The sequence below is a fragment of the Zea mays genome, chromosome 8, assembly GCF_902167145.1.
Source record: "Zea mays cultivar B73 chromosome 8, Zm-B73-REFERENCE-NAM-5.0, whole genome shotgun sequence".
NCBI classification, from domain to species: Eukaryota; Viridiplantae; Streptophyta; class Magnoliopsida; order Poales; family Poaceae; genus Zea; species Zea mays.
In genome coordinates, this window is record NC_050103.1 from 142,115,998 (window position 1) to 142,143,831 (window position 27,834).

Genomic DNA, 27,834 nt, shown 5'->3' on the forward strand with positions numbered 1-27,834 from the left:
GGGGCTAGGATATCACAATCCACCCCCCTTAGAAGACTGATGTCCTCGTCGATCAACCCCAATCCAGGAACCTCCCCTCTTGGCCATGTCTGTATGTCTAGTGTCGTCATATGCCATGTCATGTGACCACTATGGGCCCACATGCGTCATGCGCCATATACCCGAACCCCCTAACCCACACACGCCCATGAAACCGCGAGGGTCGGCTCTGATACCACTTGTAACACCCCGTCCAATCCCTGGAGCAGCGGTACTTACTCCTAGCAGCTCTCTAGGATCATATATCGTCCACACAGACCAACACGAGTCTTTTGTGCGTAGTTTGTCCTCACTCATGTGCACCCGAGAAAACTTCTCGGTCGGTCACCCATCCTAAATTGCTCCAAGCCAAGCACGCTTAACTTGGAGGTTCTTTTGAGCTAGGCTTCCAAAAAAAGATGCACCTTGTTGGTATGGATATTCTATTAAGCCTTGGGCCAGGAAATCACCATATCAGGGGCTAGGATATCACAGACATCAACGACTGAAATTGAGGGAAAACGAACGGTTGTTGTTGTGCCTACATTGGAAACCATGACTGTTGCAAATACAATATATTAGTTATAGGACAAATATACGACCGTGTTGAGAATAAATAAGACACTCATGTTCATTGCTTGTTGCGTCTGTGTGTTGTAAGCAGCCATGTACTCTGATTGTTGTTGCAGGAATGTCATTTGTTGTTGCCATAGATCTTCACGAAACCTTTCTTGATGCTCCCTCATATCATCCTCCATGCTCGAGCGTCGACTATGGCTGCTACCACAACCCGCCTGCGACGAAGAGCCGCCACGAGACCGTACCTCCGTTAAATCGATTACACCAGTAAACATAGAATATCTTGAAAAACATCAAAATTAGTTATTCGGGCATAGTTTCAATATTATTGAAAAAATTCACAAGTTCATGTCGTCCATGGGCCTTTCCTCCAATAGAATGCACAACTTCAGCATCGATGGTAGGCGCTCCTCGCCAATCATAGTCTTCTCCATACTTCCTAACCATCTTCTGCTCATAAGTCTCCAGCAATACAATATGAAGGTTCAACACACATGTAATGTATAGCTATATGGCAAGAAAACATTAATCCTAACACAAACTAACCATACGCTCAACGTCCGCTTGACTACATAGTTCATAGGAGATTTTAGTGTTTTTCGCTCTATGCCCTCGCCTATAAACATCGATTGGGCTCGGGACAACTCCAGTTTGAGCCTCCTGCAAATATATGTGTTTAAATCGATTCCAATTCTGAGTAAAATAGAATAGTACATACTCGTCATTCGCTTCGCTAACCAAATCTGTCCATCAACCCCATAGGTATGGTTGACTACGACCTCATCATCATCCACGTCCTGCTGATGGCGCTGCCTATGTCGATTCCTGTTTGACTTCTCAATCCACTCTGGCGAAGCCCATATCTCACACAAAGCCTTGTAAACCTGCGGCCAGTGTTCCATCCATAGAAGAGTTACCTGCATCTAAGCGTTAGCACAAAATTACATTCATATCTGAATGAACTGCTAAATTAAATTTTTACCTCTATGTACTGGTCCACAATCAAGTAGACATCTGAATATTGTCAAAAGTTGTTGATAGAAGAGTGACCACCAAAAATAAGAGTGACCGCCGAAAGTCATGTGCAGTGATGTTGTGTCATATTGTGGGTGTTCACACTATTGCGTCGTGCCCCCGCCTCCATGATTCGCGTCCACACAGCCAATGACGCCCGCATCCTGCCGAGGACACCAACCTCGCCCCACCATCCGCGTGTAATCCTCACCCTGGCGCCACGCTCGCTCAATGGAAGGCGCACCCGCATCTCGCCATCACTGCCATCCTCACCCCAGAGCCCGCAATCCCCTCCATCCGCGTGCAATCCTCAGCCCCGCGCCTCGCTCGGTCATGGAAGGCGTGCCCGCATCCCACAATCCCCGCCATCCTCACCCAAGCCTGCAATCCCCGTGACCCATGAAGCGCATGCACCGATCGGTCCTCGCCTCGTCTTGCCGTCGGCGCCGTGTTGCGGATTGTGGCATAGCAGGGCTGGTGGTGACGCCTACCGGGGCACGTCGGTGGTGCCCAATATGGAAAACCCCAAGCTGGTGGTAAGCGTTCGCGTCGTGGCAAGAGCAGGCAAGGCAGTGAATCTGAGGCGGAGGTGCCTGCACTTTGTGTGTCCTGATGGTTAAGTTCCTACTGCTCCGCGACAATGGTGCCCAGCGACGAGTCAGCGATGGCCGAATTTATATGCCCCCGTCCTCTTCCCCTTCCCGTAGTCTTCTCCTTCCCATACCTCCTTATCTACGCTGTATCGTGAGGGCCCCTGGTTGACGTGACAGGGGATAGCACTATCCTCTAAGATACCATCCACCGACGCACAAGGGTCCGTGTAGTGGGGCCTCGATGGAGGTGGCGTGGTGCCCAATGTGTTGTACTGGAGGACTATTTGTGGCTTCCCGCTCGACACCAGCCATAACGCCCGTGCACACGCCAACGTCGCCGCTTGGATCTCCGACGCGGTGGTCGCACATATGGCTGGTGTAACACCCTGAATTTGGGTGTATAAAATTTCTTTCTTATGATCATCTAAATTCAGGTGTTACTCTTCTCTATCTCACTCTAGCTTCACTCTCTCTCTAGTTTTCTCCCTCTCTTTTTCTTTTTAATTAGAGTTAGTGGTATTAGTGAAGGATTATTTACTTTATTTTTCCCAAAACCTATGAGTCATGGAATGTTGCATCATATTGAGTCTAAATATTCTTTGAATTGTTGCATATATTTGATTTGGTTTGAATTTGAAACTTGATTTGAATTTGAATTGAAAACCCTAGAGAAAATAAATAGAAAAGCAAATAGAAATTCCCTGGAAATAGAAAAAAGCCAAGTTGGCCTAGTTAGCCCAAGTCAGCCCAGCTTGCGCGCGCGCCCGCCCGCGCTGACAGGCGGACCCCGCCTGTCAGTCTATCTCGCCAACGCGCCCTCTCTCCCCCTCTCTCTCGCTACCCCGTGGGCCAGAGCTGTCGGCGCCGTTCTTTTTCCCCTCGCGCCCACTCTCTCTTTGTCCCACCGTCCCCACCTGTCAGCTCGTCCTCAACCTCCCGCCCACGATCTTCCCGCAGTGGACGCGCCCACGACCGCGCGTTCTCCGGCCACGTCCGCGCCCCCACGCCCCTTTTGAACCTCGCACCCTGCTCGCCCACCTCTCCTCTCTCATTTGCACCCTCTGCCCCACCTTCTCGCCCTCTCTCTCGCTCTGCCCACGCATGCAGGGAGCTCCGCCACCGCCCGCCGTCGACCACTGCCTGTTCTGTGGCCGCCGTCGCGCACGTGCCTCGTCCAGTGCCACGGTGAGCTCTGCCTTACTGTTAGCTGCTCGAGACACCCTTCGGTGTGCCCTTTTCCCCATGCTGCATCCAGTCCGTGCTCACCGGAGCAATCTTCGCGCAGTCGGAGCTCTACCACCGTCGCCCCATCGAGCCCTTGTGCCTCCGTCGTTGCTTCGCGACGCCAGCGCTTCTGCTCGAGGTGAGCAACCTGTCTGTGCCCTTAATTTGGCCATTGTTGCCATGTTTAGCGCACAATTGTTCGCCGGAGTTGCCCCGCGCCGCCGTTAGCCCGCCTCGCAGTGTGCAGCGCCCCCTGGTGCTCCCGCGCTAGCGTGAAGCCCATGTCTGAGCCCGCCAGATCGCCCTGATTGCGCCCAAGCCAGTCCCCAAGCCCCGGGAGCCCCGCCGTGGCTAGCCTTCTCGTCTCCGGTGAACTCTCACCGTGGGACCGAGCGGCACCACCGCGCCCAAGTCCGCCCCTGAACGTTAGACCCTGACCGTTCGTCCGAGATCGGACAGTTTAGAGCTAACCCAAGCGGATATAATCCTAGCCCTCCGATCTGGATCCAACCGTCTCTCTCTTCTCCCCCTCCCTTGCGTCTCTACCTCTAGGCCCGGCTGGTCAACCCGCCCTGACCCACTAAAGCCCTGGCCCCGCTTGTCAGTCACGCCCGCGCGCCCGAGCCCACGCGATCTAATCTGGGCCGCTGATCTCTGATCTGATGGCTGAGATTACCCTGTACCCCTTCGCGTGTGAGTTTTGCTTAAGAGCCCCTGGTTTTAGGAAATCAACCCGACGTCCTCTGTTTTAGCGCATAGGTCCCTGGTTTCTTTAGATTAGCCCCCTGTACTTTTATTTAATTACATATTTAGCCCTAATTTCATATTTCAAACTTCAAAACTTGTTTATTTCATATCTTTTTTATATGAACTCCAAATTTAGTGGTTCAAATTGCAAAATGTTCACAAGATTATTCTCTGTTCAAATAAAATATGAGGATTGTAATATGTATACCTTAATTTTACACTTAGAATATAGGATTAATGTTTATGTTAGTTTGTTTATTTAATAAAATAAATAAAATGAAACCCTATGAGTTAAATTTTATTTAATCTTGTGAGATTAGTGACATGCATTTCATGAATTCATTTTTGGTTTAACCTTTAGGTCTTAATGACATAAATAGAATTAGGTATGTAATTATGGATAACACTTAAAGGATAATCAAATTCCTAAATGAGAGTAGTTCATCTTATAATTTTATCTTTTCTTTGTTTAATCACTACTTACCTTTTTTAGATATGTTCCAACACTTAGAGAGTAATTAATCCCCAATTAGGATTAGTCCATTTTGTAACTTGATCTCATTCCCCTGTACTTAATACTATACCTTTTTGAGTTGTGTGCCAATGTTTGTACATGTTTGATGTGATGTTCATTTTTTACCTTTCAAATGTATTGAATGTATGCTCACTTTATTTAGACAGCAGGCAGCTCGTGGTTCTTGAGTGTGTTGCCGAAGATCCCTCTAAGCAACAACCTGGTGAAGGCAAGTGTCCTCAGACCTATCATGTCCTACTTTACTTTATAATTCATTGTCCCGCATTACATTATTGAAACTTAAGGATTGACTAGTCTGTATTTACCTTACCCTTGTTTACCTTTTTGGGTTAATCATGGTTAGCTTATGCTATTGCTTTAACTTGATCAATGAACATGATGTGATCTTTTATGATACAATGATGTTATCCCGATGAGGTTCTTGTGATTACTTTAGGGGGCTCAGGTTGTTTCCTGAGTACCTCTCCATAAGTACCTATTTGGGGAGTGACAACCCGAGATAACAGTGCAACCATGAGGGTGGAATGGGACGCCCTTAGCTGATTAATTAGAGGAACCAGAGGAGTAGTTGGCTTCGCCGTAGGGCCGTCAATGGGGTTCGGGCACGGTACTTGCTCTGCCGAGGCTGGTTGCAGAGGTTCTTTGATTTGGTTTTGTTAGTCACCCTTCCTCTGGGGAGGTGTACTATGTTTATCAAACTAGAGAAACCTAACTGCTTAACCTTAACTCTACATACAGCTAGTCCACTTTAGCCAAACGAGACATTTGCTGAGTATGTTGATGTGTACTCACCCTTGTTTTACAAACCACCCCACCCCAGGTTGTCCCCATTGTACTCAGTGCTCAGGAGGTGAAGTGGCAACATGGAGAACTTTGAGGAGTTCCAGGACTACGACGAGTTCTAGTTTACTTTAGTGGCAAACCCCCAGTCAGCTGCCTGTGTAGGCTTATCTTCTACATTTCGTTACTCCGCACTTTGATGTTAATGTTAAACACTATGGATATGTATTAGACTCTGTGGATGTCTCAGACATCTTGATGTAATTAAGTACCATTCCGTTATTTAATTCGAGCATTATGTGATGATGTCCAATTATGTAATCGTTGTGTACGTGAGTTATGATCCTGGCACGTACATGGTTCGCATTCGGTTTACCTTCCAAAACCGGGTGTGACAGATGGGGGCGATGCTTGCTTGTGATTACGCTCGCCACCATTTTGATCTCCAGCACGGTGGTCGCCCCCTAATTACTTGGATCTCCGACGCGGTGGTCACACATATGGCTACCGGGGGTGGGTGATGCTTGCTTGCAATTGTGCTCCTCGCCTCTTGGATCTCTGGCATGGTGATCGCCGCCTCATCGTCGGGTGAGCAAGTACGTGAGGGGCGGATCCGTGGATGGTCGCTCCTGTTTGACGCGAATTTTACTTGTGCACAGTTTTTGTGCGGAAATTATGATCCTTCGTTGATTCGGATTTGCTGGAGCTAGGGCAGTGATGCACGTTCATGTATAGTGTGTGGAAGGGCAACATAAATCGTTTGTTTTTAGCCCATTTTGAATATTACCATACATGTAACATCCATCTGATGTTGCTGACAATGATGAGGCATTACTTATGGTGCAAACGCTAAGATCAACTACTTTGGCTGAGGCGTCACCTGTGGCACATATGCATAAGCAAGCCACTGATGCTGAAGGATTGGTGTCTGCACCAATGCTAGCCATCGCCAAAGCCAAAACCACCTTAGGGTAATGTTGAAGTTGCAGCTGTAATTTCTCCTAGCAAGGGCAATGGTGCATGAGTGGCAAGGGGAAGGAGGTTGTGCAGGAAGGAGGAAGTAAGGGTAAGGGTAAGGGGAATAAGATCGTGAGATGACACGACAGGAGGGTAAATTTTAGTTTGAGATGAAACCTATAGTTGGTGATCTGTAATTTTTGTTGTTGAATATCCCCTATTTATTCTTTCACCCCAGACATGTTGTTCAGATAAGTGATAAATGTCATTTACACAGCGGGATAGATAGTTCAAAAAAACAATCATTTTCAAAACTGTGTTGATTGCAGTTGTGCTTATGTAGATTTCCCAAGAACTACTAACATTTTGTTTCTTACTTTGAACTTTTCTCCGCAGTTACTGACTTATAGTGGCTAGAAACTCTAAGCTTTGATTGCCAGCCCTTTTTTCATAAATTCCTTCAATTTGTCGTCTTTATATGTTACTATAATACCTTCACTTTTTTAAGTGTCCTACCGTGGCGACTGGATCCGCGTCCAGCCCATGCCTGGTGCCTTCGTCGTCAACTTCGGCCACATCCCATGACTCACATTTCTCATGTTTTTGAATATTTATACAAATAGAAATATTGAAATTACCCTTTCACTGACATGGTTGATAGATAGATTTACCTCATATAGTATGTTTTGCGCAAAAAACATCTCCTGCTTATTGTTTGCATAGACAAGGGTGAAATGTATGGCAAAATGTACATGAAGTCTCTTCATGTCCCATGAATATGTAGTTCTATTGTTTCCTTACATATGACACACATCTAATGACATTATATGGGTTGGGCTTAGAAGTCTTTTAGTTCCCTTTATAGTTGCTTTTTGTACCTGTGAAACAATCATTTTTAACTAGCTTATATGTGATCCACTTTGTATGGCATAACCTATAATATATACTACCACTCTATTAGTTCTTGTTGTATGAGTCGAGGGTTTCATTTGCTATATCCTAGAATTCTAATATGTAGAACTCTTCATATGTGGATTTGTGTGGGAATCTAAAAGATATAGAACCAACTCATCTGATCACTGTACATCTACCCAAGATTCTTCTATCCTGTTGACGCCTTTTTGGAGCGCCAAACACTCAACAAGAACCGTGGTGGTGCCCTCTGCACAGGAGCAGACGGTCCGCGTGCAGGGGCCGGACGGTCCGCGGCCTGGTGCGAGGCGCGGCGGTGCTCTCTGGTCAGGGGCGGACGGTACGAGGCCTGGGGCCGGACGGTCTGCGGCCTGGCGCAGGGGCTAGGGTCTCCTGCCTGACGGCCGGACGGTCCGCACCCTGGGGCCGAACGGTCCGCGCGTGCGCAGGGGCGGCGGAAGATCGCCGGCGGCGCCTGGATCTCGCTCTCGGGAGGGACCCCGTCGGGGAGGAGAGATCCTAGGAGTTGTCTAGGCTCGGGCCGGCCGACCTAGACTCCTCTAACGACGTAGAGTCGAAGAGAGGCGAAGAATTTGGGGATCGAGGAGCTAAACTAGAACTAGACTAGAACTACTCCTAATTGTACTGGAAATAAATGCGAATAGAAGTTGTATTGATTCGATTGATGATGATTACAAATTGGCCGTAGACCTCTCTATTTATAGAGGAGGGGGGCTGGACCCTTTACCACCAAAACACCGAGCAAATCCCGCGATTTTCGCCAACAAACGCAGCGAAAAACTCGGAACCCTAATCTGTTCTGCGCGTGCGCGGACCGTCCGGCCCACAGGCGCGGACCGTCCGGCCTCAGGGTCGGACTGTCCGCACCTCAATTTGGTGCCCAACATATGCCCCCTGCCTTTTGGTGGAGCTGAGCAAACCAAAAGCAAATAACTCGATGTGATTACATCGGTTCTCTTAGGCATCTTGCCACATACTATGATGGTACTGCTTAAGGAAACGCCCATTCAAGGCTTTGGGTAAATCTTTGCCTTGTAATGTTTGCAATAAATAGGCGTTACCAGACATTACCTGTTTTACTTTATATGGACCCTCCCAGCTTGGCGACCATTTACCAAACTTTCGGTCTTTACTCCTTAGAGGCAGGATGGTCTTCCACACCAGGTCCCCTACTTGAAATGACTTTGCTTTGACCTTCTTGTTGTAGTCCCTGGCTACTTTGATCTTGTCCTTTTCTATTGCTCCCAAAGCTATCACCCTCTTGTCGGTCAACTCATCAATATTATCCATCATTGAATTATAATAATCCATGACGGTTAGATCATTTTTTCTGGCGAACCTGACAGCATTCAAACTTATTTCCACAGGCAACACTGGTTCCTGCCCATAGACAAGCTCAAAAGGAGACACTTTAGTAGCACTATGTTTAGATATTCTATGAGCCCATAAAGCTTCGGACAAAATCTTATGCCAATGCTTAGGATTATCAGATATCTTCTTTTTTATCAAGTTGATCAATGTCCTATTACTAGACTCGGCCTGTCCATTGGCCTGAGCATAGTATGGAGATGAATTAAGCAACTTAATTCTATATAATTCAGCAAATTCACGTACCTCCTTTGACATAAAAGAATTCCCTTGATCTGTAGTCAAGGTCTGGGGAATGTCGAATCTATGAATAATATGCTCAGTTATGAACTCAATTACCTCCTTGTGTGTCATGTTCTTCAGAGCAACGGCTTCAGTCCATTTGGTAAAGTAGTCAGTGGCAACTAACACGAATCGATGCCCTTTTGATGATGAAGGATGAATTTCTCCAATAAAGTCTAATCCCCATCCTCTGAAAGGCCAAGGCTTGATGATAGGATGCAATTCGGCTGCAGGGACCAACTGTAGGTCGCCGAATTTTTGACACACCTGGCAACCCTTGTAGTACTTGAAACAATTAGCTATCATGTTAGGCCAATAAAAACCAGACCTTCGCAACAGCCATTTCATCTTTGGAGCCGATTGGTGGGTACCACAAATTCCTTCATGTACTTCGGCCATGGCCAATATAGCATCATCTGGGCCCAAGCACTTAAGCAGGACGTCGTTGACTGTTCGGCGGTAGAGTTCATCACTCATCAAGACATACTTGAAAGCTGTTCGCCGAATGTTCTTATCTGTCCTGATATTGGGATTTCGTAAATAATTAAGTATAGGTGTCCTCCAATAACTTGCATCGGCTTCATTATCAGCCGAATCAATTAAGAGAACATTTCTAGTAACCCCGGACGGTCCGGCGTCTCGACGCGGATGGTCCGCGACCTGGGGAATTGGCCCTGCACCGGTTATCAGATTTTCAGTGTTGTGAAATTTCCCTCGCTTTATCCGATAACCTGATGCGTCTTGTGCCAAATTGTTAGCTCTATAATTCTCAACTCTAGAGACATGTCGAATACTGAATTCGTCAAAAGAATGAATTATACCCCAACATTTTTCAAGGTAACTATTTAGAGTACCATCAAGACATTGATATTCTTCTAACACTTGTTGGACAACCAGCTGAGAATCACCAAATACCTTCACATGTTTTACTCCCATACCATTTAAAAGTTCCAAGCCGAATAGGAGGGCCTCATATTCGGCTTGATTATTAGTGCAATAAGTTTTCAATCGGCTAGAGAAGTCGAAGGAGACATTACTTGGTGAAACAAGTACGATGCCAATTCCTTGCCCTTCATTGCAAACTGATCCATCAAAATATAAAGTCCAAGGAGTAATAGTGAGGTATGACATGTCTAGTTTATGAATGTCATTAATCCGATGTTCTACAATGAAATCCGCTACGACTTGGCCTTTCATAGATTTCAATGGTTCATAGGCCAAGTCATATTCTATGAGTGCATAAGCCCACTTACCAATTCTACCACTCATAATTGGGTTATGCAACATGTATTTGATCACATCGGCTTGACCAAAAACAGTGCAATGACTAGACAGTAAATAACATCTACATTTGGTGCATGCATAAAACAAGCATAAGCATAACTTCTCAATAAAAGTGTACCTTGTTTCAGCATCCACCAACCTTCGGCTTAGATATGTCACCACATGCTCCTTCCCCTCAGTTTCTTGTGTCAGAACAACCCCAATGACCTTATCTTTAGCTGCAATGTATAATCGGAATGGTATTTCTGCTCGTGGTGCTTTTAATACGGGAGCCGAAGATAAGTATTTTTTGATGAGATCAAATGCTTCTTGTTGTTCTGCCCCCCAAGCAAATTCGGCATCATTCTTAAGCCGAAGAATAGGGGTGAACGCATCAATCTTCCCGGCTAGGTTAGAAATAAACCTTCGTAAATAATTCACCTTGCCGAGAAACTTCTGTACCTCGACCTTACAGGTCGGAGGTCCCACATTCCGAATAGACTTGATTCGGTCAGGGTCTATCTCTATATCATGTTCATGGATGACAAATCCTAAAAACTTACCAGCCGACACTCCAAAAGCACATTTACGTGGGTTCATTTTCAAACCATACCGACGCATTTTATCAAAGGCTTTGCGCAAATCAGCTATATGAGAACTAAACTCAGCCGATTTGACTACAATATCATCAATGTAAACTTCCACAGTGTTTCCTAACAATTCATGGAAGATCAAATTCATAGCCCTCTGATAAGTAGCACCAGCATTTTTTAGACCAAATGTCATGACAACCCATTCAAATAAACCAATGAAGCCTGGACATATAAAGGCCGTTTTAGACGCATCTTCTTCGGCCATGAAAATCTGATTATATCCGGCATTACCATCAAGGAAGCTAATAATTCTATTTCCTGATGCATTATTGATTAATGTGTCGGCTATGGGCATGGGATATTCATCTTTAGGAGTTGCTCTATTTAAATTGCGAAAATCAATGCATACTCTAAGCTTACCTGACTCCTTCTTCTCCACTGGCACAATATTGGAGACCCACTCTGCGTATCTGCAAGGTCTGATAAAATCAGCTTCTAGCAGCCGGTGGATTTCGTCCTTGATGCGTGGGAGAAGATCTGGACGAAATGTTCTAGCTCTCTGCTTGAAAGGTCTGAAACCAGATTTAATAGGCAGCCGATGCTCTACGATCTCTCGGCTTAATCCAGGCATCTCAGTGTAATTCCAAGCAAAGCAATCTGAATATTCCTTCAATAGACCGATCATCTCATCTCTAGGACCGGTCTCCAGGGTTTTGTTTACAAAAGTCGGCCTTGGAGTTTTACCATCTCCTATGTCAATCTCCTCCAAAGGATCGGCCGATGTAAACCCCTGTCCTAGTTTATCAAGATCTCTGAATTCCTCTATCATGTTCCCCACAGAGGAATTAGATGATCTTTGTGTGACGGTGGAATTTCTGGTCTCGGGGACCGGATCATCTGTAATACTGTTTTTTGCTGTGATACATGTTCGGTCTTAAAGTCCGAACCTTTTTGTGAAAGACCAGACCATCCGGCCTTGGAAGCCGAACTGTCCGTGATCAAAGACTCATGAACTTTGTGTGTATTCATCATTTAAACTTTATTTAGGATTTAGCCGATTCTCCATCGGCTCTAGCATTACAGGAATGAAACCTTTCTTATCTATACTTATGAATTGATAATCAGAAAAATCTACTCCTGTGAGACATGTAGCAGTCTCATAAGTCCAGAGTACAGGGGCATCGGCCACAGCGATGCAGGCCGATACATCAGCATGTACTTGTTCTATGTCATCGCCTACCCATTGTATTAACATTTGATGTAATGTAGAAGGTATACATTGATTGGCGTGAATCCAATCTCTGCCTAGGATTAAACTGTAATTTCCTTCTACATCAGCGACGAAGAATGCAGCAGCAAGGGTCTTAGTCCCGATGGTTAATTCAACGGACGTGACTCCCCTGGCTTTGATCGAACTATCAGTTCCAACACCGCTGAGGGTCATGTTGGTCTTGACAAGTTCGTCATCTTGTTTACCTAATTTTCTGTACAATGAATAAGGCATTAGATTTACAGCCGCCCCTCCATCTACCAACATCTTAGCAATCGGTATCCCATCAATGTGACTGCGCACGAAGAGCGGCTTTAAATGATTTACCGATTCCTTTGGTTTAGTAAAGGCGGCTTCTTTAGGACCAAAATCAAACTGGGCAACAACAGGTTCATCGTCGCCGATAATAGTACAATCAGCAGAAAATGTAATAACATTTACATCCATACCTGGGTGTTCTGGAGAAGGCTCGTAGTCGACCAGGTCTTCTCCCAGCAGGTCATCCTCTTCCATTGATGTCGGCATGTCGTCGGAGGCTTCCTGGCAAACGGCGGACGGTCCGCGCACAAGGGCCGGACGGTCCACGCCTGGTGCAGATTGTCCAGCCTTGCTGGTCGAGCTATCTGCCATACCTGCAGGGTGCTGCACAAGTGTGGCCGTTTGTTTTTCCTCAACGGCCTTTGGTCTCCATTTCTTTTGTGGTGGCGGGTACTGTGGATGTGTGTCATTGAATATCTTTTCCGCCTCCTTCTCCTGGCTCTCCTTTGCTCTTAGGCGCTGTGATTTCCGCTTTTGGGACCGTGTCAATCCCGCTGAGCACCATCGAGGCATGGAGTATTTTGGATCGGTTGTTTTGATGGTAGCCGTATCCTTTTTGGTTGTGTTGGCCGATTCGCCAAAAATCATCGGCCCTTTATTGTCTTCCTGTATGACAACATCTGCAGTGCCTATTTTGATGATGTCCTTTTTCGTTGTTCTTTGAGTTGCTGCAGGCATATGCCCCCCTGCCGGATTGGTCGGCCTTGGAGGCCGAGTAGTCCGGCAATCTTGTTGGGCCTATGCCTGGTGACCGGATTCAGCATCGCTCAATCGGTCTTGTACTGGCGGCGCCAACCTGTCAAAAACAGATGTTTGGGGTGCCCCCAGGCGGGGTACTGTGGCATCCCAAATGGATATGGTGGCATGCCCCACATTTGATTTGGGACATATGGTGGAGGTAAGTATGTGTATGGATATGGCATAGACAGATAAGGGGGTGGAGGTGTCCATGTCGGTATGTTAGGTCTCAATTGTACAGTATGACCTTTCATTTCTTCCGATTGGTGGGGTGGTCCAATCGGCCTGACCTGACGTTGCTCATGAATGGGTGAGCGGGGTCGCTTTGCTGGCCGGTCACTGGGGCCGGCCTTCTTTTTCACGTATTTAGACAACAATTGATCGAAAAGTCGGGCCAGGCTTGACCAGCCGACCAGCTGCTCTAAATGTATTTGTTTTCCATGTACCTATCTCTGGTCGTCGTGGTTTGAAGGTACGTGGCCGCTGCGAGTCCTGAGCACGGTCGGACCGTCCGCTGGAGTTCTTCAGACCGTCCGGAGAAGCGTCGGACCATCCGCGTCTGGATGGCGGACTGTCCACGATGCGCAGCATGGGTTCCCACAACTGTCTCCCTGTCTGCGCTTGCCCCCCAGTGCTAGAGGCTGTGATGGTCACCTTCAGAGTCTCCCCTCCATCGGGAGTCTTCTCGGCCACCACTTTCCTGCAAGAAACTTTATAATCCCCATCGGCCTTTTTAGCATCACCGATGATTGTTTCTTTGCCTTTGCCTTCATCGGCTGTGTTTGGCCGAACCAGGACTTTCTTGCCCTCAAAGTCGATCATGTTCATCGGAAAGGGCTCTGTATCCACCTGCATTTCCTGAAATTTCAATCGTTCTTCGTTAATGGCCGATTAAATCTATCACCGAAACACATTACAATCATTAGTGGCATGAGAAAATGAGTTGTGCCACTTGCAGTACGCACGACGTTTTAGCTCGTCGGTGGATGGAGCAGTGTGATTTATTTTAATATTACCATTTTTTAGTAATTCGTCAAATATTTTATCACACTTACCAACATTAAACGTAAACTTAACCTCCTCTTGCCGTTTCTTTTGAACCGGCTGTAAGGAGGAACAAGCCGAAGATTTGGCCTGCTTTGGCCAAACCATTTCAGCAGCATACACTTTTGCTGATTCATCATCTGAGCTACTTTGGTCGCATTCTACTATATGTACGTTGTGACGAATTGTTTTAGCAGTTTCTTTGCTCCGGCTTTCACAAGCCAAAGCTCTCTGGTGTAACTGTGCTAGTGTAAAAAATTGGATGCCTTCTAATCTTTATTTTAAATAATATCGTAGACCATTAAAGGCTAATCCTACTAGCTGTTTTTCTGCTAAATGAATTTGGAAGCATCGGTTTCTTGTATCTCGAAATCTCCGGATGTAATCATTAACCGATTCATCTTTTGCCTGTCACAATGACACTAAATCTACCAAATCCAACTCATAGTCACCAGAGAAAAAATGATCATGAAATTTTTGTTCTAGATCCCCCCATGATGAAATGGAATTAGGAGGTAAAGTGGCATACCATGCAAACGCGGTTCCTGTTAGAGATAATGAAAATAAACGTACGCGAAATGCCTCTGTGTCGGCCAATTCTCCTAATTGTGCTAAAAATTGGCCTATGTGTTCGCGCGTGTTCTTTCCTTGATCACCCGAAAATTTCGCGAATTCGGGTATCCTGGTTCCCTGTGGGTATGGGTGGTGATCAAATCGGCTGTCATAAGGTTTCTGATATGATTGCCCCCCGGGGACCATGCTTACTCCGAGCTTATCTTGGAACGCCCCGGCTATTTCTTCCCTCACTATATCAATGGCAGCCGGGGCGAGACCACCGGCTCTCTGGTCAAACATAGGTGGGGTTGGCTGGATGTTAGCATATTGTCTTTCCCCCCATTGGTTTGAGCTACGTGGTGCATTTCCATTTGCCCTATATGGCTCATAGGTTTGATCGTTTCTTTCCGGCCTTCTAGGTGGGGCCGGAAAGCTTTCCTGGGCTCTGGATCTTGAATTAATGGGCTGGTGCATTGCATTATGTGATGGGAAGTGTTGCTGGGACGGGTGAGGATTCAGGTAATAATCCTCCTCAAAAGACTCATGCGCGGACTGTCCGGATATGTACCCGGACCGTCCGTGGTTATATGCAGACCGTCCGTCGTTGTATGCGGACCGTCCGATAGGGTAGTTTGGGTTCTGTGACGTATGTGGTGGCTCGGGTGCATGTCTAGGTAACTCATTAAAAATGGGCCCGGCCGTGGCTGCCCCGGACGATCCGCGCTCACGGTCGGACGGTCCGGACATGTGCAGATCGGCTGATTTAGTGCCGATTTGCGGTTGCTCAGGGTACGTGTCCATCGACATCCCGTAAAGGGGTCGTGACTGGTCGTGACAACCTATAGCCGATGTATTACGCGTGTTACCCCCTAATTCTACTTCGTGTGATGGAAAATTTGCAATGCTAGATTTGTCAAATGCACGCGCTAATCTCCTATAGTCGTTCTGCATACCCCCTATAATATTTTGCATTTGTTCACGCTGTTCATCTACATAATTCTTAAGAGATTGCAGCTCGTTTGTATTACTTACATTGGGGATATCTGGCGTGTGTCGCAGTGAAGCTGGATCCGTCGCCCGATGTTGGACGACCTTGTTGTTCCTGTCCACTTTGAAGTTGGCCAAGAACCTTGCTTTTGCCTCCTGGATCATCTGCTCCTTGTGCTCCTCGAACTGGAGCTGTTCGTCAGCCGGCAAGGTTTCCCAAGTCGGCTCTATGATGTTGCTTGGAGAGACTTCAGAACTATCCCTTGAACCGGCCATTGAGGACCGATTTGATAGGTCTAAATATGTTGTCCCCAGCGGAGTCGCCAAAAAGTATGTTGACGCCTTTTTGGAGCGCCAAACACTCAACAAGAACCGTGGTGGTGCCCTCTGCACAGGGGCAGACGGTCCGCGCGCAGGGGCCGGACGGTCCGCGGTCTGGTGCGAGGCGTGGCAGTGCTCTCTGGTTAGGGGCGGACGGTCCGCGGCCTGGGGCCGGACGGTCTGCGGCCTGGCGCAGGGGCTAGGGTCTCCTGCCTGACGGCCGGATGGTCCGCACCCTAGGGCCGGACGGTCCGCGCGTGTGCAGGGGTGGCGGAAGATCGCCGGCGGCGCCTGGATCTCACTCCCGGGAGGGACCCCATCGGGGAGGAGAGATCCTAGGGGTTGTCTAGGCTCGGGCCGGTCGACCTAGACTCCTCTAATCGACGTAGAGTCGAAGAGAGGCGAAGAATTTGGGGATCGAGAAGCTAAACTAGAACTAGACTAGAACTACTCCTAATTGTACTGGAAATAAATGCGAATAGAAGTTGTATTGATTCGATTGATGATGATTACAAATCAGCCGTAGACCTCTCTATTTATAGAGGAGGAGGGCTGGACCCTTTACCACCAAAACTCCGAGCAAATCCCGCGATTTTCGCCAACAAACGCAGCGAAAAACTCGGAACCCTAATCTGTTCTGCTCATGCGCGGACCGTCCGGCCCACAGGCGTGGACCGTCCGGACTGCGGACCGTCCGGCCTCAGGGCCGGACTGTCCGCACCTCAATTTGGTGCCCAACATATCCCAGTCTTATTAATTTGAAAAACTGCACAGAAGATAGAAAAAAATCAGAATTCTGTTGCATGTACTCACAATACAAAACATTTACGGTCAACAGTATAAGGCATTGTAAATATACTTCAATGCTTGCTGAAATGGTGCTCATTTTGATGACAGGCCTTTCTAGACATTTTACTCAGATTATATTTTGATTCTTATAAGCACTTGTACAAACCAAAAACTTGCTTAGGACCAATAAATGGAACCATGTTTTTTGATGGATGAACCAATATTATCGCAAAATGACCTAAAGTTGTGCTGAGAACAAAGTGTAATGGAAAACAACATTGGTCTGACATTTTAAACAATATATTTGGGTTTTTCCCACTACACACTCAAGCTTTGTGCCATAGAATTATCTAAAGTTTTCGACAGTTTTGCAGGCTCCTCTTTTGCCTGATGAGTCGGTTGAGATTTTCATTGACATCTTGTGACCAGACAATCATTTTGTTGAATGTATGGATGTGAGGAAGAAATGGATGTTTGTTGTGCACAAGTCACCAAACATGATGGCTTGTTTTTTGTTGCACCGGTAAACAACTACTAAAACAAAGGCTTAGGTTAAATTTGTTTTGTGTGCTTGTGCTGAAGGTGTTTTATTGAATCCAGTGTGGCGGAAAGGAAGTGAACGTGGAGTTGAAGAAGGAAGCTGGAATTTTTTGGACATCATTTTTGTGGCCTTCCGAGACAACTATGATATTATAACAACTCTTAAAATATGCGAATACGGGGTATGATGTCGTTTGAACTAAATCTTCTTTAGAGCACTATAGTTGTTGTATCCACATTCTTCTGACAGTAGTGAAGTTGGTTGCTTAGGTCCATGTTGTCTTTACTGAATATGTAACATTTTATCGAATAATTTGTGTGTCGTCGCAACGCACGGGTACTGTACTAGTAGAGAGTTAAAAATAGATAGTCCTTTGAAGACGCTCTAAGACCGTCACTTATAACCAAAAGCACACAACGCCATTAAATCCTTAAGGGCTACTTTGGAACGCAGGAAATTAAGAGGAATGGTATATGAATTTCACAGGAATTGGTTCAAAAATACAGAAAACACATAATTCTAGAAATTTTATAGGTTATATAGTTTTTTTGCAAACTACAATACTATACCTTCAAAGTTTTGTAGGGCCATGACTATTGATGTACATGCAATCCAAAGCATAGCCCGATCCAAGGCACACTTTTTGTCATGGCCTAAACATGGCACGATCCGATGTAGTGTCGGTCGAGTCTGGCATAAACCAATGCATATGTTTGTGTTTGGGTGGCACCTCGGGCAGGCAAGTAGGACCAGCACAACACAACTCAGTTTTTTCACATGTGTGACAAAGGTCCATGGTTCCCCTATTGGCTCCTTTAGCTTTTTCTTATAGCTTCCTGACTACTGTGAACTAAAATTGGGCCTTGGGTTGATGGTATTTTCATGCACAGATATATTGGTGTAGAATGGCTTTGAAAGCATCAGAGTTCCTCTGTCGATGATTGTGCTGTATGGGTATTCCATATCAACTATGTCAAATGTGATATTCTGTTCTGGTATTGTTTACATGGTCGAAGGTTACTAACGTACTTATTTTTCCAAGTGCCACTATCTGCTTTCCCCAAGCCACAAAGGGATTCATGGCCTCTTGCAACCATTCATCACGTTTTTGCATCTGCCGGAAAGCCTTTACAAAAAATAATATCTACCACATTGCACGTGCCGATTGTATTATTAAACTTTTTCTAACAAAGAGAGATGTATAAGAGAAAAGGTTGCAACATATATAGTTACGCTGGCGCCACTAATTGATGGGAGCGAGGCATCGCGCGATAGGCACTTCAGCCATTCAGGCTGTCACATCGTAGCTTTTCCTTAGCAAATTCAGAGTTGTGATCAAGGGAGTTTTGAAAGACTATATTTAGCAGCTTACCCAGCATCGCCTCCATATTCGAACTCCATTATGTGAAAGTGTGGTCTACAGTATAAAACAGTGTTTTGGATAACCACGTAAGTAAACTGTTGAACACGGTCTCAGGTGTCAGCCTTACAAGATTGGAGCTAGCTCATTACCGTTCTAACCTTTAGGCCTTATTCGTTTCTACCGGATTGGTGGGTCAGAATGATTCCGAACCGGATTGCTTCTCTAATTTATATAAACTTTGATTAGGTAGAACGATTCCGGGTGCAATCCGACACAAACGAACAAGGCCTTAGATGGCACGAAGAGTCTTTCTGCAATGAGCTAAATCTAACCTGCCAAATCATCACAAAAGATTTCCAATCAAACACAGGATATCTCTTTCCAGGAAAAAAAATCAAGCACACGATATGGCTAACATTCATCTCAGCTAGAACCAACCAAGTGTACTGTAACGAATATGACATGATCACTGATTGGCCACATTGTTGCCTCGATGCCTCTCCATGTGCTTTGTTTGGCTTTATCCACTAGAGGGACCATTCAGACGGTATTACCTCACTGTCCTGGCATCGATCTCCTCTAGGCCCACCGTTGGCCGGCGCCGGTCGCGTGCTCACATGATCACTTTCTAGCTAATAAATACAAACGGCCTATATAACAAAGGTGTTTATTGTAGAGGCTTTGAGGTGTTTAAATGAGGTATTTATAAAAAATTATGGAGTCGTCTCTCCGTGAAGAGACATCTCTGGCTCGTAACCCAAGTAGCAATAAACACCTCACTTCTCACTGTACGAATTTGTGGTCTGTTTTATCGATATGTATTATAAAAATACATTTACTTTTGTATTTATTAATAGATTATATTTATAGACACTTCATTTATAATAGTCTTTTAATTGTCTCTTATGCTTAGAGAACCGTTTTAGTGTCTCTCTACTATATATGTCGTAATTGTGAGTTTTTGCATCGTCCTCTACTTTATCTTTTGGCTTTGACTAGAGTGTTCACAACGACGCCATTTATAATCGATTTACCGTTTGGATGGCTACCGATTCTAGGAATCTGGATTATCTACTATGAAAAGGATTCTGAGATTTTAAGGCTTTTGTATCTTACTTTCTCCTCTGTCTGGATAGTGTAGATGATTATTTTTTTATCAGAATTCTAAAAATCATTGACCTACTGTTTAACTTCGATGTGATGTAGGGGTAGTTTGATTTTGAGTCCATGAAATTTGCTGCTTCTTTGTATGAGCTCGACATTCTCTTTCGAGAGTTCCTTGTCCCCAAACTTAGGCCCCCTCTGGATCATTGGAAATTTCCTGTATTTTTCTGCCAAAATGAATTAATTCCGGTGGAAGTCCAGCACAATCTCTGTGATTCTGTCGAACCTTTGTTATGCAGGCCCCTTTTCCACTTGAAGTACAGGAAAGCAAGGGTTTGCAGAGACTTGAGTGCAGCAATTAGTGTCACATGTCGCTTTCGTCCCATGATCATGAAGATTTTATATTAAAATATTCGCAACCTTGTCGTTATCGAGAAAGAGGATACAAAATTCTTTTCTTGTTCACCTTTCTGCAAAATTCGGAACCATACGGTGTCGGGTTAAGATCATCAGCTTTTCTATCTTTACTTTTATCTTAAACATTTCAAAATTTATTACTCAGTTTATATTACAAAACAATGTTTTATCTATCTATATTTGGTCTGATGGAGGGCTAAAGTAAACGTCTAAGAGCATCTCCAACAGCCTAGGCAAAACAGCGTACTGGGCAAAAAAAAAAGAGAAAAACTCGGCGAAACTTGTTCCAACAGACTCGCTATAATCGTCGCACTTTTATCTCGCTCGTTATCGAGTATCCATCGCTCGGCATCTTTGACTAGGCTGTGGGACTCGCCATTTATCTTCGCGCCCTTCCGCCGCTGCTGAGATTTCCGCTCCCGCGCTCTCTCCTACCTCCTGCAATTTCCTCTGTTGTTGCATTGCCGCCGTCGCACGCTGCTCTGCTCCCGGCCTCCCGCATCCGCGCGCGTGCGCAGTGGAGACCCCAACGACGGCTGTGCCCTAAACCCTCTGCAGGTCGCTGATTGCTCACCCATTCTTCAGGCCGCTCTGCTCCCGTTTCCCAGATGCCACCACGACGGGCGGATTTGGAGCCAGGACGCCGAATCGAGGAGATAGAGGACTGTGTGGTCGGATCGATGGAAAATTGTTCTCAATTTGATGGATTGCAACCCTACACTAGTAAGTCCGTTCAAGTAATCAATTTGTACACTGTATGTTCATTGTTTGAATGTATAGATTGAAAATAATGAATCTCAATTGAAGTTGTGCGTGCAGTTTACAATTTTTGGTCTCTAATGTACATATCTGACTGCAAATATGGTCTATTGCAACACTGGTTGTTCATACCCGAATCAATTAGGTGTTGGTATTATTTGAATGACTGTTATTTTTCACATCAGACATAATTTTGGGTTTGTATTGTTGGGCTCAATGGTATTGTTCATACCCGACTGGATTATATTGTTCATAAACCAATACGATTTTTAGATTGATGGTTTGTATCTTACTGCTAACTGTCCTCCTCAGAGTGTTGTTGTCTGTAAGATGAGAAGTGAGTTTTCATTATCTTTTCATGTATCCGGAATAGTGCATACCAACCAAAAGTAATGATTGTGTTTGATTTTAGTTCCAGATAATCATTCAACAGGTTGACACATCCAAATATGTCATGACTTTATATTTTTAGTTTTTTCTGATGTCCTTCTAGAATGAACCCATTTCGATAGAATTGTTATGTTCGTTATATTTTTTGTTTGTCACAGGTGTTTTGGACTCTGGATATTACACTGATCTACTAGTGAATGTTGTTGAGGAATCTCAAGTAGGGCTGGAAACGAGCCGAGCCGAGCTCGGCTCGGCTCGGCTCGGCGTGGCTCGGTGAGAGGCCGAGCTCGGCTCGGCTCGGCTCGTTCATCAAACGAGCTGGGAACAGAGGCTCGGCTCGGCTCGTTATAGGCTCGCGAGCCAGCTCGAGCGGCTCGCGAGCCAGAATAGTAATGCAGTCCAGAATACTATTTATAGGAAATATAACATTAATAATTCAGCAGTTGCACTTGATACTTGCAGTTATTCATCCAACTAATGAAATATGTATGTATGATGCATCCAACAATACAGAATAAGAAGTCTCAAACTCTCAAGTCTCCATCTCCATGATAAAACAATATGATAGCATATATTGTCCAGAACAGATACTCTCAAGTCCAGAATAAGCAGCATGCCAGCATGCCAACATGATAGCATATATTGTCTAAAGTCTAAACAGAACAGATACTTGCATAGTTGCATTTGCATAGTTCTTCATCCAAAAACTAAAAAGTAGATTACAGAATAGTTCATCCATGCTGTTGCTGTCCACCAGAAATAGAACATAAATAAATACAAATAACAGTTCATGTTCAATTGTTCATCCATGATTCCATGCTGTCCAGGCGTGCAGGTCCAGGCCATTCAGGACTTCAGGTTCAGGTGCAGCCATATAGATATCACAATAGAAAAAAAATATAACAAGTTAGATCCAAATGCAAAGTAAACTTAAAATAAGTATTGAATGGACACTTTTAAAGAAAAAACCACTCAACTAGCTAAGCATAATACAAACTTACAAAAGGATAATCTAGTTGCTCTCCACCAAACTTTTTGGAAATGAAATGTTTTCAACATCGTCCTCTTGCTCCTAAAAATAAATAGAGTAATTTGATTGAGTGGTTTAAAGAAACATACTATAATAAAACAATACAAGAATAGCATAGTACCAATACATACCACATATGTAAAACTCCCATCATGTGCACCTCGAATCCAACTAGAGGAGCATATCAATGCCTCCACCGTAGAAGGGCTTAGAGAGCTACGATAGTCATCTAGAGTTCGACCACTAGCGCTAAAAGTAGACTCAGAAGAAACAGATGTAGCTGGAACAGTTAAGAACTTCTTTGCCATCCTCGACACCACTGGAAATCTATGTGAGTTAACCTTCCACCAGTTAAGCAAATCAAACTCCTTGTCAGCTAAACTCACATTTGTTTCATCCAAATAGATGAGCAACTCACTCTTTGATGGGTTCGCTTCAGTAGATGATAAGTATGACTGAAACTCACATGAAGCAGAAGGCAAACTGCATGATCTATCTGTGGTCAAGGATGAAGATGCACTAGGCTTGCTTTGAGCAGCTTTTCTCTCTCTATGTTGCATCTCATAGTCTTCAAACAACTTTTCTAATTCACCTCTAACTTCTTCTATCTCAATACCAACTTGGTATGTATCAAAAATCTTACCAAAGCACCACTCAATATATCTCATCTTATACCTTGGATCTAGGATAGTAGCAATGACCATAACATTGTTCTTTTCTTCCCAATACTTATTGAATTTCTCCATCATTGCATTACCCATTTTTCTCATATTTAAATTAGTAGAACCCATAGCTGATCTCAATGCAATTTTGACATCCACAATGTGAGGATAGAATAGGTTTGCAGTGGGGTAAGAAGAAGCTGACAATGCAGTGGTTACTTTAGCTAGAGAGGCTAGAATTGGCTCAATTGCAACAAACAAATCCCATTCTTCAGTTGTAGGTTCCCACTTATAGTTCAAATCTGAATCAGCATATGTCTTAATAGCTTCTTTGTAAGCTATACTTGTGCGCAACATCTTGTATGTTGAACCCCACCTAGTTGACACATCAAGTCTCATCCCTTCTCCAATTTGCAATGCAAGAGATCTACATATCTCTACAAACTTATGCATGCGAGATGGAGACTTCTTAAGGTACTTGACTGTTAACCTTAAGTTTTCTATCAAAGAAGCTAATGCAGTTATTCCATCATTGACAACCAAATTGATTATGTGTGCACAACAACGGACATGAAAGTATTTTGCAATGAAAGCATTCCCCTGTCTAGCTGCAAATCTAGCCCTCAAACCCCGTATAGCACTATCATTGTTTGCAGCATTATCTAGAGTGAAGGAAACAATCTTATCTTCTATTTTCCATGCAGTAACACATTCATAAGCAGCCTGTCCTATCACATATCCTTTGTGTGGAGGGTCTAACTCAAAAAAATTCAGCACACGATATTGCATTTTCCAATCTTTATCAATGTAATGTGCAACCAAACACATATAGGACAAGGTTTGATTAGATGTCCACAAATCAGTGGTTAAGGAAATGAAATCCACACCTTTAAGGACCTTTGCTAATGATTCCTTTTCAGACTCATAAATCTTTAAACATTCAACTCTTATAGTCTTCCTACCAACAAATTCATACAACGGATTCATATACTTCATGAGAATATTAAACCATGTGTGCTCAACCATTCTAAATGGGTATTCATGAACTATGATCATTTTGGCAATCAGTTTTTTTACTTGCTCATGATTATAATCTTTAGGTGATGAGATAGTAGGGAGACCAGATCCAGATTCACCTGTCATTGAAGGAGCAAAGTTCAATAGAGACTGATCAAGCTTCTGTTCGATATGCTTTTGATACTTGTCACAGTTCTTCATATGCCTCGACAATGTCGTTGTTGTTGACCCTTGTGCATAACTATAAAGCTTTTTACAATATTTGCACTTTGCCTTTAGTAATGGATTCTCCTTATCAGCCGGGTTTGGCACATTCACCTTATCAAAAACCTCCCAAACCTTGGATTTGCCTTTGCTGCCACCCTCAACCTTAACTGGTTTATTCACCCCTTTATGCCTTTTCTTGACTCTATTCACATCTCCACTACCATCAGATTCATCAACTCTAACAACATCGGCATCTTTCCCACCTAGCACCGTCATCTCATCCTCAGACATTTCATCATTCTTGTCGAAGGAGTTACTCTCTGAATCAGTCTCATCTCTTTCACTCCTCCCTTTCCCTTGCGCAGTTGAATGGACTGTTAAGGATTCCATCACTTAGCAATCTGCAAACAATACAAGAAAGTGAATAACAAATCGTGATAGAGTTTGGTTCAAGTGTTCAACACAGAGCGTGCTGGGCTCTACTAATTTAAATATGAGAAACTATCAAACATAAGAATCGTGATGCAGTTTGCATTTTATTTCAAATGTTCCGCAGGCTCGTCACTGCTGGCTGCTAGCCTGCTAGCGTGCTGGCTGCAAAGTGCAAACAATACCAGGACTCCAGGAGTCCAGGACGCATCAACAAAGAGCGCAAGCGCATACCTGCTAGCGTGCTGGCTGCTGGGCGCTGGGGTACGGTGCTTAGCAGTCGGAGACTCGGAGTCGGCGTCTCGGCGGAGGAGGGCGGGCGGCCGGGCGCCGATGGCTGGAGCTAGGCGCTGGGCGCTGGACCTCGGCGACGACAGCGACTCGGGCACTCGGCTACGACGGACGGTGACTCGGCGAGCGGGTGAGGGGCCGACGGCCGAGGCCCGAGGGGCGAGGGCGACTGGCCGCAAGACGGGAGGGAGTGCGGCACGGCGGGCCTCCGGCGGCTGCGGACTGCGGTGCGCCGTGCGCCGGTGTGGCGGCTCCAAACCCTAGCGGCCTAGCTGCGGTGCTGTCGTCGCCTCGTCGGGTTAGGGGCTTAGGGCGATGGGCGAGTGACTCGGTGGTCATGGTCTCACGGACTCACGGTCTGACGGTCAGGCCCAGTTACGAGCGACTGCGTGAATCTGCCCCTGCCTCAGCTCGCGAGCCGCTCGCGAGCCCGGCGAGCTAGCTCGGCTCGGCTCGATGGTACAGCGAGCCTGCAGAACAGGCTCGGCTCGGCTCGGTCTGAGCTCGCGAGCCACTACGAGCCGAGCCGAGCCGTGGCGAGCTCGAGTTGGCTCGCGAGCCGCGAGCTATTTTTCCAGCCCTAATCTCAAGATCCCACACCTCCTATTGATGCAAGAAGCCATCATGGACGTGCAACAGCCAAGAGTACTCAGGGTAGAAGCAAAAATTTTAGAGACGAGGAGGATATTTTGCTTGTGTCCGCTTGGCTGAATGTGGGCATGGATCCTATTCAAGGAGTTGATCAAAGTCATGGAACACTTTGGACAAGGATACATGAGTATTTCAATGATAACAAGACGTTCGAGTCGAATCGTTCTGAAGGATCTTTGATGAATCGTTGGTCCGTTATACAACATGATGTCAATGTTTTTTGTGGTTGTCTGTCCAGGATTGAGGCTCGAAACCATAGTGGTTGGTCAGTTGATGACAAGGTTGTAGTTCAAGTGTATGGTAAATGATTATTAGTCTAGTATAATATTTTGTGAGCACAACATGTTACTGTTTATTTTGGTTTCATTTGAGCAGATTGCAAATGCTTGTGCAATGTTCAAGGCCGAAGACCCGAAGGAGAGGAAGTTCTCATACTTGCATTGCTGGAAGATTCTGAAGGACAAGCCCAAGTGGATGGATAGGCGCAAAGAAATTGGCAATGCAAAGAAGACAAGTTGTAAGAAACAGAAGACATTGGCTACTTCTCCTACACCATTTGCCGCTCCAGATGGCCCTATTGCTGTTATAAATCAGGATGGTGAACAAGCAGCAAAACCTGAGGGTAAGAAGAAAGAGAAACAGAAGCTACGACAACGTTCGACCATAGAAGCAGTGGACTATTTAATGGAAAAGAAGAAAGAAGCTGATCACGATAAAGAGTTGAAGAAAGAAGTGAGGTGCAACAAAGCCTTTGCTCTCCAGGAGGAAAGGATCAAATTAGAGAAAGAAAAGTTTGAGTTCCAAAGACAAATGGAAGAGGAGAGAATTCTTGGTTTGGATTTGAGCACCATGAACTACAAACAACAACAATATTATGAAAGGCGTCAGAATGAGATTCTTGGCAGATGCTTTAATATATAGAATTGTCTAGTTTTTAGCTCAATATGCTATTTTTAGATTTGTTTTTAGTTAAACAATAATTCTTTGATACATGTTTTACTGGTTGAAGGTCAGTATGTTGGTCATGAATGCACTTTGAAAGTTTAGAAATAAATTACTTAATTCATCTCTACTGTCTGCTTTCTATGCTTTCCCTGGTTTCATAAGGCAAAAAGGGTTCCGTGACATATACAATGGCTGTGAAAGCTGTCGGGGACCATAATTAGGGGTACCCTCAAGGCTCCTAATTCTCAGCTGGTAACCCCCATCAGCACAAAGCTGCAAAGGCCTGATGTGTGCGATTAAGTCAGGGATCGGTCCATTCGAGGGACTCGATCACGCCTCACCCGAGCCTAGCCTCGGGCAAGGGCAGCCGACCCCGGAGGATCTCCGTCTCGCCCGAGGCCCCCCTCCAGCAACGAATACATTTCCGGCTCGCCCGAGGCCCTGTCTTCGCCAAGAAGCAACCTTGACCGAATCGCCGCGCCGACCGACCAAATCGCAGGAGCATTTAATGCAAAGGCGGCCTGACACCTTTATCCTGACGCGCGCCCTTCAGTCGACAGAGCCGAAGTGACCGCAGTCACTTTGCCGCTCCATTGACCGACCTGACAGAAGGACAGCGCCGCCTGCGCCGCACCGACTGCGGTGCCACTTGACAGAGTGAGGCTGACAGGCAGTCAGGCCCGGCCTCAGGCCCCATTGGAAACTCCGCTCCGCCTGACCCAGGGCTCGGACTCGGGCTAAGCCCCGGAAGACGGCGAACTCCGCTCCGCCCGACCCAGGGCTCGGACTCGGGCTAAGCACCGGAAGACGGCGAACTCCGCTCCGCCCGACCCAGGGCTCGGACTCGGGCTAAGCCCCGGAAGACGGCGAACACCGCTCCGCCTGACCCAGGGCTCGGACTCGGGCTAAGCCCTGGAAGACGGCGAACACCGCTCCGCCCGACCTAGGGCTCGGACTCGGGCTAGGCTCCGGAAGACGGCGAACACCGCTCCGCCCGACCCAGGGCTCGGACTCGGGCTAGGCCCCTGAAGACGGCGAACTCCGCTCCGCCCGACCCAGGGCTCGGACTTGGGCTCAGCCCCAAGAAGACGACGAACTCCGCTTCGCCTGACCCCAGGGC

At 45.7% G+C, this 27,834-nt stretch overlaps 2 protein-coding genes across 2 annotated transcripts; one reads left to right on the forward strand and one right to left on the reverse strand.

Moving 5' to 3' along the window:
* The first annotated feature begins 1,739 nt into the window (after positions 1-1,739).
* On the forward strand, positions 1,740-26,690 carry LOC111589966 (uncharacterized). The gene is made up of 7 exons (XM_023300888.1): positions 1,740-2,147; positions 3,460-3,567; positions 21,366-21,429; positions 21,641-21,699; positions 25,645-25,664; positions 25,735-26,050; positions 26,145-26,690. Exons 1-7 carry the CDS (start codon positions 1,740-1,742, stop codon positions 26,688-26,690), a joined length of 1,521 nt encoding a protein of 506 aa, XP_023156656.1.
* LOC109941750 (zinc finger BED domain-containing protein RICESLEEPER 2-like) lies at positions 22,390-23,325 on the reverse strand. Its single transcript, XM_020542959.1, has 2 exons — positions 22,644-23,325; positions 22,390-22,554 (listed from the first exon to the last, which is right to left on the reverse strand). The coding sequence occupies exons 1-2, from the start codon at positions 23,301-23,303 to the stop codon at positions 22,495-22,497; spliced, it is 720 nt and encodes a 239-aa protein (XP_020398548.1). The 5' UTR covers positions 23,304-23,325; the 3' UTR covers positions 22,390-22,494.
* Positions 26,691-27,834: the final 1,144 nt, after the last annotated feature.

Coding starts and splice junctions, on each gene's coding strand:
- LOC109941750 (XM_020542959.1), bottom strand. CDS start 23,303: ATGGGTTCTACTAATTTAAATATGAGAAAAATGGGTAATGCAATGATG. Junction 22,555..22,643: donor ATGGGAGTTTTACATATGTG/GTATGTATTGGT, acceptor ATTTATTTTTAG/GAGCAAGAGGACGATGTTGA.
- LOC111589966 (XM_023300888.1), top strand. CDS start 1,740: ATGATTCGCGTCCACACAGCCAATGACGCCCGCATCCTGCCGAGGACA. Junction 21,430..21,640: donor TGTTGTCTGTAAGATGAGAA/GTGAGTTTTCAT, acceptor TGTTTGTCACAG/GTGTTTTGGACTCTGGATAT. Junction 25,665..25,734: donor CCGAGCCGTGGCGAGCTCGA/GTTGGCTCGCGA, acceptor TATTGATGCAAG/AAGCCATCATGGACGTGCAA.